The 15393-nt window shown below is 44.0% G+C and overlaps 1 protein-coding gene across 1 annotated transcript in view; it reads right to left on the bottom strand.

The window, feature by feature from the left end:
* Positions 1–8463: 8463 nt before the first annotated feature.
* Positions 8464–15393, bottom strand: part of mlycd (malonyl-CoA decarboxylase) — a 17640-nt gene continuing 10710 nt past the window's right edge. Inside the window, exons 3-5 of the mRNA XM_028585618.1 lie at positions 14544–14700; positions 13956–14108; positions 8464–9562 (exon numbers count right to left, since the gene is read on the bottom strand). Coding sequence (XP_028441419.1) covers positions 9017–9562; positions 13956–14108; positions 14544–14700 — 856 coding nt within the window. The 3' untranslated portion in view covers positions 8464–9016. The remainder of the gene's footprint in view (positions 9563–13955; positions 14109–14543; positions 14701–15393) is intronic.

Raw genomic sequence — 15393 nt, 5'->3', positions numbered from 1 at the left:
ATGCGGTATCTAAAGTGTGACCCCTGAGTAATTGAATAGCGTGAAAGGTGGCAGTGTCTGTATGAAAGTTTCCACGTGGAATGCCTCTCTTTTATGTGCACGCTGACTAGATAAAGAGGACTCTCAGTGGGGAAGATTTCAGATTATGTGAAAACAGCAGAGGGTAAGCAGGTGGGCATCCAAAGAAAATTGAGAAAATTGTCAGTCCCCCATCCTGCCGCTGCCATCGTCCCTATCCAGCCTCCTAAAGACACAGCAAGGCCAATTAACCTCCCTCATTACCACTGCTATAGGCCTTCCGCTCCAAAGGATAGTGGGAAATGGGGAAACAGGATGGGGGAGTGGCTGAGGGGTGTGGGTAGTGGGGTGTTGATGGGTGGCAGCGCAGTAGAGGGAAGGAATAAATCAGCGCAATGAAAATAAGAAAACGCAATTTGTCACACCATTGTCGGCTTCCGCTCTCCCCTCTGCTGCTGCAAGACGAGCGTGGATTCGCGAGGCGAGGCGAGGCTTGCGTGTCAGCCCAGCTGCTGCATCTATTTAAATGAGACTCACGGCTTCATGAAGTGAGACAACGTATCCTTTCAATATGCAGCTCTGGATGAAGGGAGGTAGACACAGAGTCGAGACGGAGAGAGTGCACTGCGAGCTGATCTGAGGGAGAGAGATAGAGTAAACCGATTTTTGAAGATAACTCTGCAGATGCACAGGCGAGACAAAGTGTGGAGGAGGTCCACCGCCTGAATGGCTCGCTGGCATGCACGCAGTGACTGTAAAAGACAAACCGGGTTGACAGGAAAAGCCACTGATTGGTTACTCAGTTTGTGTGTGGAAGTCTCTCACTGCGTGTGTTGTGTATTTTCATCAGATAAAAGAATCTTTTGAAGCGACAAGCTGGAATTCATTAAAATTGCTCGTCTCACACCTGTAAGCTTTTAATGACATATTCATTAGTGGCATGACTTCATAAATGATCCTTAAAGGACAATTCCGGCGCAAAATGAACCAAGGGTTAATAACAGATGTGTACCCGCTGGATCGTTCTCTGGGACATGTTTTTATGCTAATCAAATGTGTTTGTAGCTTGAAAGAAGCTAGCGCGGACCGCTGATTAGCTTACAACGTTAGTATTCGGGGCACAGGGAAGGTAAAAACAGATCACTATTTAGTACCACTAAAAAGGCTCAAAATATCACCAAACTTCAACGGTAGCATAATGAGGGTCCCTACATGTTAACCGAAGCATTGAGAACTTTGTAAGTGTACAGACAGCATGCTAACCCTAACCACCAAAATAAGATGGTGAACATACTGAACATTATATCTGCTGAACATCAGCATGTTCCATGTTTTAGCTCAAAGCACCACTGCTCTAGCCTGACGTGGTCCTACTCAGATTCTAGTCAGAATATGAGTCTGATACCGCTCCATTGGGCTGGGATTAGATGAGGGTGTGCTTCAACCCGAACCAGGAAAGTTGCCTCTGCACTCAGTTGGATAGACCTACAACCAATCAGAGCCACGGAGAATGTGAAGTATGTCGTAGGAAGGACGGCAAAAACATCTTTCCGATCGCCAAATGCCTTGACCGTGGTTCTCTGTTCCTCTTTTTTAAAATGAATGCGCTGTCGATATCTTCTATAACAGACGCGATGGCGGAATCAACACATCTCACTTCTCCAGCGGCAGCCGTGTTTGTTGTAAACAAATTCAACCCAAGCGCTCTTTGGTGATGTGGTTGATTACGTTACTGTTGATCACCTGTCCATATTGGTATAAAGCCCGCCCTGACAATTTGATTGGTCCAAACAGCTCTGGTTGGAGCATAGTCGCTCCACAACGGATCAAGTCCAGACCGAACTTCCCGACCTCCATGTTGTTGAGGGGCAAAGTTTGGCAGGTATCCAGGCTACCACTGCTCAGTACAGCCTCACAGAGCCACTAACATGGCTGGAGACCCTTTAATGTGGATCAGGTAGTTTCTTGTAACAACTGCTGCGTGGAGTATGCATCTAAACGATGTAGCTAGTGCTTTGGTAACACTGTGGGATATCATTCATCTTTTGGTATGATGGCAATGATTTCCATAAACAGAAGTTTGACAAGATGTCTGCACAATGGAAAACTGATCGATAAATTACTAACCTTTCGTAAATTGATATATTATGCTGTACATCTTTGTCTCTTCGAGACGTCTTTCTACTCAAGAGGAGGAACTGCTTTTTGCTTTGTCATTTAAACTTTGCTGCAGGGTGAAATAGAGCAAGTACAAACAATGTGTGTCAGAACACCTGTTCTGCTAAGTCTCTCAACATCTGGTATGTTTCCCAATTGTCAAAAGTTTGGGATATTTGACTCGGTACTCGGTCTCTGATGCACAGTAGGAGGTGCTTTACATTAGCAGCAAAAGGGACAGAAAGGTGTTTCCAAAAATGTCCAGGTGGTCTAGATATCAAGGGCAAAAGATGAAGACAGGGAAGGACAAATGGAGGGTGACTTTGAGTGATCGTTACCTCGGGGCCAGGGACTGTTTACCCGATCAATGAACTCGGCAACATAGCCAACTGTGTGTTTTACGCAAATGTGCATACCTGTGCTCTTTATGGAATGTGTTCAACTTTTTATTGAAAACTGTCTCAGTCATCCAAGGAAGTGGCAGAAGTGTGTGTGTGTGTGTGTGTGTGTGTGTGTGTGTGTGTGTGTGTGTGTGTGTGTGTGTGTGTGTGTGTGTGTGTGTGTGTGTGTGAGAGAGAGAGAGAGACATGTGGAGAGTTTTCCCACTCTCGTTCTAATTGTCTGGCAGCTGTACCAGGCCTGAAGTGGCTGTCACCCTAGGGTGATGGCACCTCTGCCTGTTTACCTCTTTTCCATTCAATAACCCAATCTGATACAAGACGTCAGGTCAACTAATACTGACTAATTGCAATGGATGAAGGGCCATCACCAAGCCAAATTAGTTTTAATTACAGTCTATAACCAGATATAGCAGATCTGTCAATCTCCAACTTGCTCCGCAACTGGGACAGAGTGGGCGGGTGGGGTGAGCTGAAAGCAATAACAGAGGAAGGAGACAAAGGAAGGTATGGAGGAAGAGAGAGAGGTTACAGTCATTTAGAAAAGCAAGGGAAAGAGGGTGTTTGGCCAGCCAACGAATCAGGGAAGCCTGTTTCCTAACTATGTGCTCAGTGTCTAATAATTCACTCTGAGTGAAACTCTGCTGCCCTCTAAAGGTAACATCTTGCAAAATATGAGAATATTCACAAGGCAGCACGCACCCCTGTGAGAGTGTGTGGCTATCCACATGTGGAACGTGTGTGTATGTGTGTGTCCTGATTGCCCGTGAAAACGTGAAGCCCTTTGAAGACGGATCAAGGGATTGGATAGGCTGTGGGTGCAGGATTGGGTTACCAGGGGGTGGAGAAGGAGGAGAATGGTGGTGATGTGAGGTGAGAAGCATGGAGGGAGGGCCAGCAACAGAAACCAGGAAGAATGGATTAACACACTTGGATGAACTCTACCCTCACACACATCCACACACATACAGGAAAGTCAATGGCCTGCAGGTAAAGCCAGCCGGCCTGGGACGTTTTTTTTTTTCTCTCGCTCTCAGTTTTAACTGAAAATCCCACTTTCCCAACATCGTGAATAGACCACACAATGACATTTAGAACATGTGTGCAAAAGTCCTCGTCATAAAAAATTACTCGGGAGAGGGAAAAAAAGCGGGAAGCATTGATTTCCTCAAATGTCAGGAGTAAGTGTTACAATAAAATGCCAAACCCTATAAAATTCCAGAGGAATCCATCCTTCAACCTGAGCTGATGCCCCGAATAAACACATCAGAGAGTACATTGACTTTTTGAGGCAAATCACACTCTTTCGTTTTAACATCACAGCAGATATACTTTACTGACTTTAGTTTACTGAAAAGTAGGTTGTACAATAGCTAGTTAAAGACTGAAATCGTTTTTATTTTTTTCAATGAGTCTTAGTGAGCGATTGGGTCCTACTTGAACACAACAAATGCTGCCAAAGTTGGAGCACTTTTGGTTATTTTACATTAGAGAGTTCTGTCTATGCCGTTTTATCCATGCTTTACTCAACACATTCTCACTCCCATCTCGTAAAATATGGACGCTTTGTCAGGTGCCTTTGGCGTTTCTGTGACATGCGGGACAACAACGGGACAATTGGGTTTAGGAAAAGAAGAACGGGACAGTTGGGTTTAGGAAAAGAAGAACGGGACGGTTGGGTTTAGGAAAAGAAGAACGGGACAGTTGGGTTTAGGAAAAGAAGAACGGACAGTTGGGTTTAGGAAAAGAAGAACGGGACGGTTGGGTTTAGGAAAAGAAGAACGGGACAGTTGGGTTTAGGAAAAGAAGAACGGGACAGTTGGGTTTAGGAAAAGAAGAACGGGACGGTTGGGTTTAGGAAAAGAAGAACGGGACGGTTGGGTTTGGGAAACGTGACGCGTGGGACACGATCCCCAGTGAACGTCCTGTGTTGTTTGACCCATCCACCACCCCAACCAACCTCCCTATGCGGATTTTCGGGCTTTCATACTACTCGCTACTGTTGTCGCTCTTAATGCTACGTCATCTTCAAGCGCCGTGTAGCTGCTGCTCTCCACGGTGCGTTCTACAAACACGCTGAAGGGCGCTTTTTGCGCCATATCTGACGCTGACAGCCACTGTCCAAACGCTCGTATTTTACAAGTTTGGAGTGAGAACGGGTTGCTTTACTCACTGGTTCAAAGTGGGCAGGGCTCTGGTTGGAATCAGTGATGTCACTTTTGATAAAACAATCATAATTCAGCAGCAACGCTTGAATCAAAATCTGATGACAGTGTTTATTTTTCAATAGAAATCTGATCAAAACACACCCACACAGTCAGATGAGCAGTTTTGAGTGTTAAATGCTTAATAAATAATACCAACGTTTTTTTTTTCCCGAGATTTAACTTTAAATATTGCCTATTTAGTCGTAAGTATTTAACATTATGAAATATATAATATAAAACAAAGCTTTCAGGGTCTTTAAGCTTGGCTGAGGTTCAGAGTTGATTGTGTATTAAAAAGCAACATAGGCTAATTGTCAGTACTCGGCTGAGGTCAGAGTTCACTGTATGCTGGCTGGGACAACAAATGACCAAATGGTTTCAAGAAGCGGACGTTAAACGTTCAATAAGAGTTTTTCCATCGTGTTTAAATCTCAAAAATGAATAACATTCTGATTTCATACATGAACATTTTTCCTGCCGTTTCTGCTTGTGAGGACGTCACTAGAGGATGAATCCGACAGCATGTACGTGCTGTGTAACATGCACGCTCCGTGTTTTTCTCGGTGGCACAGGGATCACAACAAATACTGAAATAGGTTTGTGTTCTGTGCCAATATGTACTCTATTATGGCGTTTTTCCATTCCATGGTACCTGCTCGACTCGCCTTGCCTCGACTCGATGCGCTGTGCGTCCGATTTCCATTGCAGATTTTAGTACCGCCTCAGCGTGGCTGGTCGTCATAGCGGCGCCGCAGTAAACTGCCGTGACCTAACGCGACACACACACACAGAACGTCAAAGGTGTGTTGTTGTTGTCGCCACAGCCAGAAGACAAATTTAGTTTCAAATGAAGCTGGAGGCCGCAAAAAAAACCACAGCTGGCTAAACTATTTAAAAATGGCAGGTTTGTTCAGGACACCCTCCTCTGTCGCTTTCACGTCACCTTGTGGTATCGCCTCAGCTCGCTTGGAACCTCGACTGAGGTGGTACTAATGGTTTCGTAATGGAAAACCAAAAAAAGTCGAGGCGAGTCGACCAGGTACCATGTAATGGAAAAGCGCCATTAGAGCCCGACCGATATTATCTGCCGATATTATCGGTGTCAGCATTTATAATGGCCGATAATATAAAAAAAAAAAAAATCTAAACGGACGAAACCCCCTTCAACCGTGTTCTGAGTGTTGGCGTTGCATAGTCTGTCCACCAGAGGGCACTCTACCACCTCCCTGTTGGCAACACTCATGTTTAACCCTTTAAGTTTCATATCTTAAGATTTACTTATATCAGAACTTAAATATTTTTTTATGTTCCTCTGTTATTAAGTTTATTTTTAAACTGCATTATCATAAATAACCACAAATAACTAATGTAAGGGAAATCTGTTTATGTGTTGTTACGCGTTTCTGGATTTTTTTTTATAAATATATATCGGCCGATATATCGGAATATTGGATTTTTAAATCACCAAATATTTGTATCGATATCAGCCTTAAAAATCCTTTATCGGTCGGGCTCTACTCTCTATACTGTTTAATATAATTAAGTGTTTCAATGAAATGACATGCAATTGAAGCATTTCATTTAAGAAAAAGACACTAAGTGTTTGGAGCTCTTTGATAATAACAGTCAAATGTGACATTATGATTCTTTCGCACCATTTCCAATCAAAACTCATGACAGTATTTCAATGAACTGTTCAAGTGGTTTTGGAATGCAATGATTCATTATTATATACTGTATATATGTTTTGACAACAATGTAATATAAAATACCACATACCGAGTTTATCAGTGGTACAATCCAGAACTTACTTCAATCATTTTGCCCTTTAAACTAAAAAAGGTTTTCTATCTCAGACTTTATCAGAATGAATTAGAACATGAAAATGCTGCGGCCACCACTCTACCGTCACTCTGACTTTTTCTGGCCACTGTGATCTGTGAAAAATTGATTAGCTTCATTTGTAAAGCAATTTCCTCCCAATGAGGGACAAGAAATGAAATACACCACCGCCATGCACACATGCGCTCCCCATCTTCAAAAAAACTAAAAGGATTGTCTGAATTACTGAATTATTTTTAGATGACGCATGAATTTCCACAGCAGACAGTTTCTAATCAATTGTAATCAGGTGTTCTGCTGCTTTTTGGAAAGTATTGGCTCTGAGACGTGTCAGACAACGGAGCATGTACCATATTGAACTTGGCTGTGAATCCATTAGCAACGTGTGCTGGGCTGGAAATGTGACAAAACTGCAATTTGGTTCGATACAAATGAAGACTGGTCTAAGTACACACTGCGCCAATTTGGAAATTGTCAGCGATCGGAATACTTGCAGCGACTTACTTTGTCTACAAAAAGCTCCAACATACTAGCCTGACAAGCTAGATTTCTAGACTAGCAACATACTGTAGCTGTACAAATTTATTGTATTTGATCACAGATATTTTGTAGTATCCAACGATGCCTTTGTTACAATTACATATTCAGATTCCATTTTCTTTTTAAGATTATTTTTTGGGGCATTTTTGGCCTTTATTTTTGACAGGACAGCTGAAGACATGAAAGGGGAGACAGAGAGGGGGAACAACATGCAGCAAAGGGCTGCAGGTTGGAGTCGAACTTGGGCCCGCTGCGTCAAGGAGTAACTCTCTATATATGGGCACCCACTCTACCAACTGAGCTACCCGGGCGCCCAGATTCCATTTATTTGACCATTTTCAAATTAGCTCTATTTAACACATGGAAACTGGACTTGTCCTCTTAAGTCTCCACTGAGGAGGTTTTTATCATTCCATTTAGCTGGAACCGATGTGTCCATAAATCAGATTTCAGAGCTGGAACTGCTCGCTGTGTGAGCAATTTGTCTTCTTAATCCTATGGGAAATACCTGCCTGACTACCATCAAAAAGTAATTACTTTTCACTGTACGGCTAATATACTTAATAATATACTTTTAAAAAGTTCATTATTAAAAGCTGCCTGACTTTTAACCTAAACCGCTCTGTGGTCACTACCGTCGGTCGTTCTCGGGCAGCAGGGACTTTATAACAAGCTGCCAGCAGCATCTGTGGAATATGTCACTGTTGTTTCCATGGCAACCCATACCATAAGTGTGCATCGTCCACCGTTTCGAGAGTGTCGCTCTTTTCGATGTCCCCCTCGCACACGGAGAGGTATGGGTGTCTTATTGCCTCCGATATCTCCGGAAAACACTGGCACTGTCCGTCACGGGGCATCCTTTAAACACCTGTCCTTTTTTCATGCTGCTTGATTCTCCTCCCCCCTTCCTTCACAACCGACTTCCATCAATCTAGCTATTCATTTTGACTTTATTTCCCACTCCATTAGTTTCTAGGACACAGAGCAGCACATGGAGAGAAGGGGGGATGGGGGGGCAGTGATTGTGAAAAAAAAAAAAGGAAAAGAAAGTTTGGCTCCTTGGAGAGATAAAATGTAATTTCACAGTCAACTTGCTGTGATATATTATTTCTCAACAATGGAGTGTGGGCTGATATGAGCCCTGCTTGGCACCTGTACAGAGCAGTTGTGATGTGTGTGTGTGTGCGTGCGTGCGTGCGTGCATACGTACGTACGTGGATCAGAATGAGCACAGTCAAGTAGCCGTGAGAAGAAAAAAAAAAAAAAAACAGTTATTTAAAATGAAATAATATTTCCAGTCAGTGATTTCATGCCTTTAGTGTATTGAGCTTCAGTGGGGGAAAAAAAGCAGTGTAACAGCAGGTGTATATAAACCCTAACCCAAGAAAAAAATGTAAAAAATAAAAGACACAATCAGACACACTCCCATTCATCAACATGTTTGCAGTGAGACAGTTCAGCCAAATGCAAGCATCTAAAACATCATTTATTCCAGTAGCTGCACTCTCTCATTGCTCGCGCTTCACCGTTACACACACACTGTTATCCAGGAACATGGCGAGGCATTGATAGGTGCCCCGTGCTTCATTAGCTGCAGTCTCTCAGCCTGGCAGGCACTGACACAATATCAAACCGCTTCAACCAGAAGCCCAATGAGGCAAGAAGCCTAACCTATGCACACTACACACAGAAGATGGGATGAGACACCGAAATGTTCTAATTTCAATTCAGCTTCAATTTAGTGGTGCTTCTAAAGAAACATGGCCAAACATTAGAATCAAATTAAACAAAGTAAGTGTCTCAGTTAATGCATTAATGATATAGAGTGCCGTTTAACAGAGCCGCGATGTATCCTCACAGTTTGCTGTTCTTCTGAAATTGGGACACCAGGCCCAGCACCTGCTCCGATGCAACGATGACCTTATTCTGCAGGTACAGAGCGCTGTTTTTAGACGTCTCTGTCAGGAAGTAACGATAGTTCACCATGACGCCGCAAGAGTTGGCCACGCCCCTAGGGCTGGTGTCAGCGTGCCAGTTGAGGCGCCACATGGTGGCACCGTTCTGCAGGTGGAAGTTGCCCACCGGGTTGAGAGCGTAGCCTCGCCTCTTCTCACCGTAGAGGTACCAGGCACAGAGACGCATCAGGACGGGCTCCAGGACGCGGGTCAGGCGCTCAGAGCGCATCCACTCGCCGGTGGCGATCAGCTTGCGGAGGGCCTCAGCGGCCGGGGGCCCCGGGGCTGAGTCGGTGGCCTGTTCCACCTCCTTCCACTCCTGCTCAGAGAGGAGGTCAGAGCCCCGGCCCTCCTTCCTATACTGGCCGAGCAGCCCTTGGAGCCAGGAGGAAAAGCCCGGGATGGGAGACAGGCTGGAGAACTGGGCCATGTGAGGGAACTCGCTCTGGAAGACATGAGGAGAGAGAGAGGGAGGGAGGGAGGTAGAGTTAACCCTTAAAATGCATACCTTTATTATAATCTACAGTACACCATTTTACACCCTGTGTAGTCTCCGATGCCAGACCTTCCTCCACAGCGCCACGGAGGAGGGTCTGGCTAGTCCACACAGCATTCCGGGATGGGAGAAAAACGTGCTCTGGTTTACTGGCATTTCTTAAACCAATCACAATCGTCTTGGACGGGCTCTAAGCGCCGGACACAATGAGCGTGCCTCTGCAAAATAGCCTCGGGAAGGAACTTGTTTTGGTGGAACACGTGTACGCTAAAAAGTAGTTTCAGTCGTGCAACAGAAAACTCCGATTGGACAGATAGTCTAGCTAGCTGTCTGGATTTACCCTGCAGAGATCTGAGGAACAGTTAACCATAGTCCTCACAAATCCACCAGAGGTTAGAACGCCAACACAAAGAAAGCTGAAGGTGAGGAACATCCGGCGGATCTTCCGGCGGCACCGGAGTGACTGACTCGACTTTTGTATTTCTTCACAACAGTCCTGGGCGGCGCTAAGCCCCGATAGCGGAGATAGCGAAAGGGGAGGGACATCACGCAGGAGATCTCAAGCTTTATCCCAGCAATGGAAATCCGTTGAGCCAGACGTCTGATACTATATATTGACACGGACATAAGATGAACCAAGTTTGCTCATGTCACAGATGGTGCAGCATTAGTGTGTATGGCACAGTGCACGTTCTTGGATGTTGGAGTTGTTTTTTTTTATAACAAGCCTGAAAATTAACAATTGTCTGAAGCAGCTGAAGGTGAGGGTTATATTTTAATCCAAAGTGATCAGTCAGATAATTCTGTACCAGTCACTCAGCAGTTACAGTCGCTTATGTGTAACAAAGTACAATTTGCATATAAACATATATTTTAAAATCAACGTTAAAAATATACAAATTCTGAAAAGGAACTTTTCTATCTACGAATGTTTCAAAAAATAAATAATGGCAAAACATATTTTTGGAGGGTTTACTATTATTGCTATTATATAGGAAAGAAAGGTTTAGAAGCAATGTTATATTATTGTGTTAAAAATGGAACAGGTCTCTAAAGACCTAAGGTATGCAGGAATGTTGGAATGGAAAACATTCAATGCATTTAAGTGTTTAAAAAAAAAAAGTTTGAATAATCCCCTATTTTGAAACACAAAAAGTTGCACAAACGTGCGTGCAGAGACACTTCAACGCAGAATTGCCTCAACCTGCCTCAGCCAGCTTTGAGAGAAAAAAAGAAGGAAAAGAAAGCTAGGAAAGGGATGGGGATGATAAAACAAGGTAACGGTGTAAAGAAATCAGATGAGAGGCAGCAGAGATTTGATCCGCAGCAGAACGCAGGGGCACCAGCTTCGCTCCACCTCGGCATCAAAACACAAAACGACATTTTCTCGCTCAGGCTGCTGCTCGGTCCTTTAGTTCCTCAGACAGGGACGGCATTCCAAATCAACTCCATTGCTTCACAATCCTGCCTCCCTCTCATTCTATCCTCCTCCTCAGTCCCTTACTCTCACCTTTAATACCTGTCCTTTTCTTTCACTCGCCTCTCCCCCACGTCACGAACACACACACACACTATCTTTGTGGGGACCCGTCATTGACATAATGCATTCCCTAGCCCCTTCCCCTAACCTTAACCATCACAACTAAAGGCCTAACCTTAACTCTTACCCTCACCTTAAACATAACCTAATTCTATCCCTAATCCTAAAACCAAACCAAACAGCCCTTTAAACTTGTGGCCAGCATTTTGGCCCCACAAAGCTGTCGGGACCCCACAAGTATACTGGACCCCACGAATATAGTTAAACAAGCGCACACACACACACACACACACACACACACACACACACACACACACACACACACACACACACACACACACACACACACACACACACACACACACACACACACACACACACACACACACACACCTCATGAGTTCTCTTCAACTCTCGCCAAAATCCTCCCCCTATTGGTGCTCTGGCGTCTGGGTTGATAAGTGACGAAGAGATGTGGCAGGCAGAGTGAAAGTGGCTGCAGATAAAAGTGTCAGACAACCCCCGGAAGGACACGCTACTCTGCAAAACTGTTTTCCTTTTCTTCATCCTCGACTTCGCGGTCTCGTCACTTTAAAATTTAGCCTTCTCGCTTTCCACATCCCGCCGGCTCTGCCCTTCTGTTTCTTCTCACTCCACTGTATCATAATCACGCCTTCTTCACTCCAACCTCTACTCTGAACTACTGGGTGCTCCCATGTTGATGGCTGAAAAAAGAAAAGAGGGTGGTGGCAATAAGGATACAGGCGGTAGAAGAGGTGAAAAGGGAACAGGGAGGTAAGGATACAGAAGCAAAGGTTGGAGCAGTGCCAGACCTGTGCTCCAGGGGCCAATCTACAAAGACAAGCAAGACCTCCTCCCTTCACCTTAAATCACTGTGACTGTGACCTTTTCTTCTCCACTTTATCATTTATCCATCATCATAGCGGCCTCTCTGTGGCTGCGCCGCTCCTCTCTTCACCTTTACGTGAGGGAAAGCCCTGTCACAAAGCCAGGGCCTCTGCAGAACACAAGTCTGTGTTGTGGTTTTAGTGAGCCTGCACGTGGAACTGCCGTGATTGGTTGAAGTCGCGGGAAGCTCCGGCTATTGGTCAAATTTGCGGTAAAGTTGTGGCGATTGGTCAAAATTGCGAGTCGCACCGAATTCGCGGCGATCGGTCGAATTTGCGTGAATTGTTGCGATCGCGACACCGCAAAATCCTGGAGGGACTGCAAAATAACTATTCATAAAAGACAAACATACAGACGCAGCAAAACACATATTCATGTAGTCGTTTTAAACCATGGACTGCAATAATCAAAATAAGGTTTATTTTCATTTAAAAAGCTGAGAGCATTTTGTTTGCAGAAACTGCCTTTCTGTCTAACTCTAATTCTTTTTCCCCCCATCGTCACTGTCTATTAGTTGCTGCTCTGCCTTTTTAGTGTAGTGTAGAGAAGCTAAAAAATAGCACTCCTTTTTTTAGATTAGTTATTTTTGCATTAGAAAGACAACAAAGATGATCGAGAAGATGCTGACTTGCAAAGCTAGTAGACCTCTTGATGAAGACAACATTCCCCATCGGAAATGCTTTTACAACACTGTGCAATATAACCTACTTTCCAACCACTGACACAAGCAGCCCTAATGCTGAAGCAGAAAACACAACACAATATCTGCGGAGCTCATTGAACCGTATGTTTCCATTAATGAAAATGCCAATAAGTGAAAAGCTTGGATCAAAACCCGTTGCATGAATAACTGAAGTGGAAGCAGCTCAAAGCTCTAAAACCTGTTGGGCAGAGTGGCTTTTGATGTTCCATTCAATGTTCCAATCGTTTAACAAGTGCTAGCTGGAGTGGCCCGACATGAAGGGCTCTTCTGCGCTTATTGAGAGGAATGCATGAGATTTCATTACTGCCTGTCTAGTGACTACACTGTTTATGTGTGTATGCATTCATGTGTGTATAGGCAAGTGCTAGAACAAGTGGGAGATTTATGATTCAGCACTGAGACTAAAGTAAAAAAAAACTTTTGAAAAGCAATCAAAGAAAAATCTTGCCTGCCACGGCTACATTTCCTCGCTGGAATAACGCTGTGCCAGCTGGGCCACAACTGAAGGCTACCGTAAAGCCCTTTAATTGAATTCAGTGTGTGAGTCATACAGAGTGAAACATCCTAGGGAGGGGCTCTGCAGGCTGTATCTGTGTACGCGTGTTGTGCACAGTCAATGATAAGGTGTTATTATGTACGTAGCTATAATGGGACAGGCTGGTTTGAAAGCTTCACTGATAAGACTGGGTGTTTCATAGTTATTATATTTAGATAACATGTGATTACCTAACCTTGCCTCTTGTGACCTTATGCTTTACCCAAGCCAAGTCTTTATAGGAATTCAAATAGAATGGATTCAAGTAATCCTTCTATTAAAGTATTATATAGTAAGATATAAAATGAATTTGGCTGTAATTTCACAGTGTTTTAAATGGCTTTTGATATATATATATATATACACACACACACACACACACACACACACACACACACACACACACACACAATAATAGCAATGGTTTCTTCCCACCATAAAGACATGCATGCAACTAGGACTACAGTTGAAAATTAGTCCGACTGGCTAACACTGGCGCATTTACAGAAATGTTGATTAATGTGCATTGTCCTAATCAAAATAAATAAATCTTAAATGCAGTTCATGCAGAGGCCAGTGTTTCAAACGCACATTGATGCACAGTAAGAATTCATTTTGAAAACTAAACTACATCCTGCATCCCAGCCCCGCTAACCTGTAGTTCTCGGACCACCCTCTTGATGAGGTAGTTGCCTAGCTCCACCCCTTGAAGGCCAGCCTGGGTGGAGGAGATGGAGTAGAAGACGGCTGCATTTATTTTATTCACATCCTCCTCGGAGTCAAGAGTGGCGAACTCACGGACAATACTCTATGGGAAGAAAAACGCACATTTTTGTCGAGTCACAAAGACACATTATGCATCACTCATCCAGATACAGTAGAAGCCCATTCCCAGTGTTCTTGGCTAGATAGATGCAGCCAAGGCAGGAGTCTCTTTTTTATATCTGGAGCAAAACTGTGGATTTCACACCATGGGATATTCTCATATTGCTGTGTTGTCAAAACTACCTTTTCCTCACTGTACACACCAAGGGAAGGAAGTCAGCACTGTAGAGGCTGCTCCCAGAGGGACATGCAGTTTAAAAGGTCTCTGTATTGTTTTTTTTGTTTTTTTCACACAGGAATAATCCCATTTGTCAGCTGAGAGGAGGAACAAAAAGTTGTAAATTCCAGATGTTTAACTGTCCTCCAAGAGGTAAAGTGAGACACACCATTACAACAGCATGCGGCTCTTGCTTCTAACCTGAATGTTATCAGAAATGTCTTCTGTGAGGGCCACGTGCAGTACAACCAGGGGTTCTCCTGGCATGGCGGCGTGGGTGAAGGCATAACAACGGCGGTACGGCCCCACTCTGCGCTTCAGGTCAGTCCAGTTCCTTACGGGGTGCACTGCCTCATACCTGGCAAAGGGCCGATCGTTAGTATTTCAGTTTTCAATTAACCGTTTGTGTGTCACGGCTGTCATGCTTCCCATTTTGTATGACACGTGCGGTTTTACAGTGATAACAGGGCAGATTTACCACTCAAAATTGTTAGCAATTATTGAAACACCCAGTCTTTCATTTCAGACAGAGATTTAAAGCAACAACTGATGCTGGCAGATTTTAATAGCTGTAGCTAGCTACGTAATTCAGCTAACTTCTGCTCTGGGAGTTGGTTTAAACGCCGCCTTTGACTTTTTAATGTTTCCAGCGGACGTGTTTTAAAAAAAGAACCCTATAAAATGTGTTTCAAATATGCACATGATGGCTACAAGATTGTGGCTAAAGCCCAATGCTAACAGCCGGCTCCCTCACTAGTTGAAGATTCATGTCTTGTATTGTAGCGTAGAGCTAGTTAGCGCTAGTATGACGAGAGTCGAATGTTTAATTCTTCAAAACCTTGTTTGGATGCTTTGCGTACATGGTTGGACAAGCTATATGGAACAGTACGGTTCACTTTTAAGTTTACAAGAGAAGATGTAGTAGCGAAATGAAATGCTCCTTGGCCTAGGAAGTAGCCTAACAATGTGGTTAGGTCAACGTTACTGCTGTGTAAGCTAGCTGGCCATGCTAACGTTTGCAGTTTCAGTTTAAACAGTTAAACACACTGTT

Source organism: Perca flavescens, chromosome 8, assembly GCF_004354835.1.
Source record: "Perca flavescens isolate YP-PL-M2 chromosome 8, PFLA_1.0, whole genome shotgun sequence".
In the NCBI taxonomy this organism is placed as follows: Eukaryota; Metazoa; Chordata; class Actinopteri; order Perciformes; family Percidae; genus Perca; species Perca flavescens.
The sequence above is the reverse complement of the archived record's forward strand: the minus strand, read 5'-3'. Positions and strand labels throughout refer to the sequence as shown.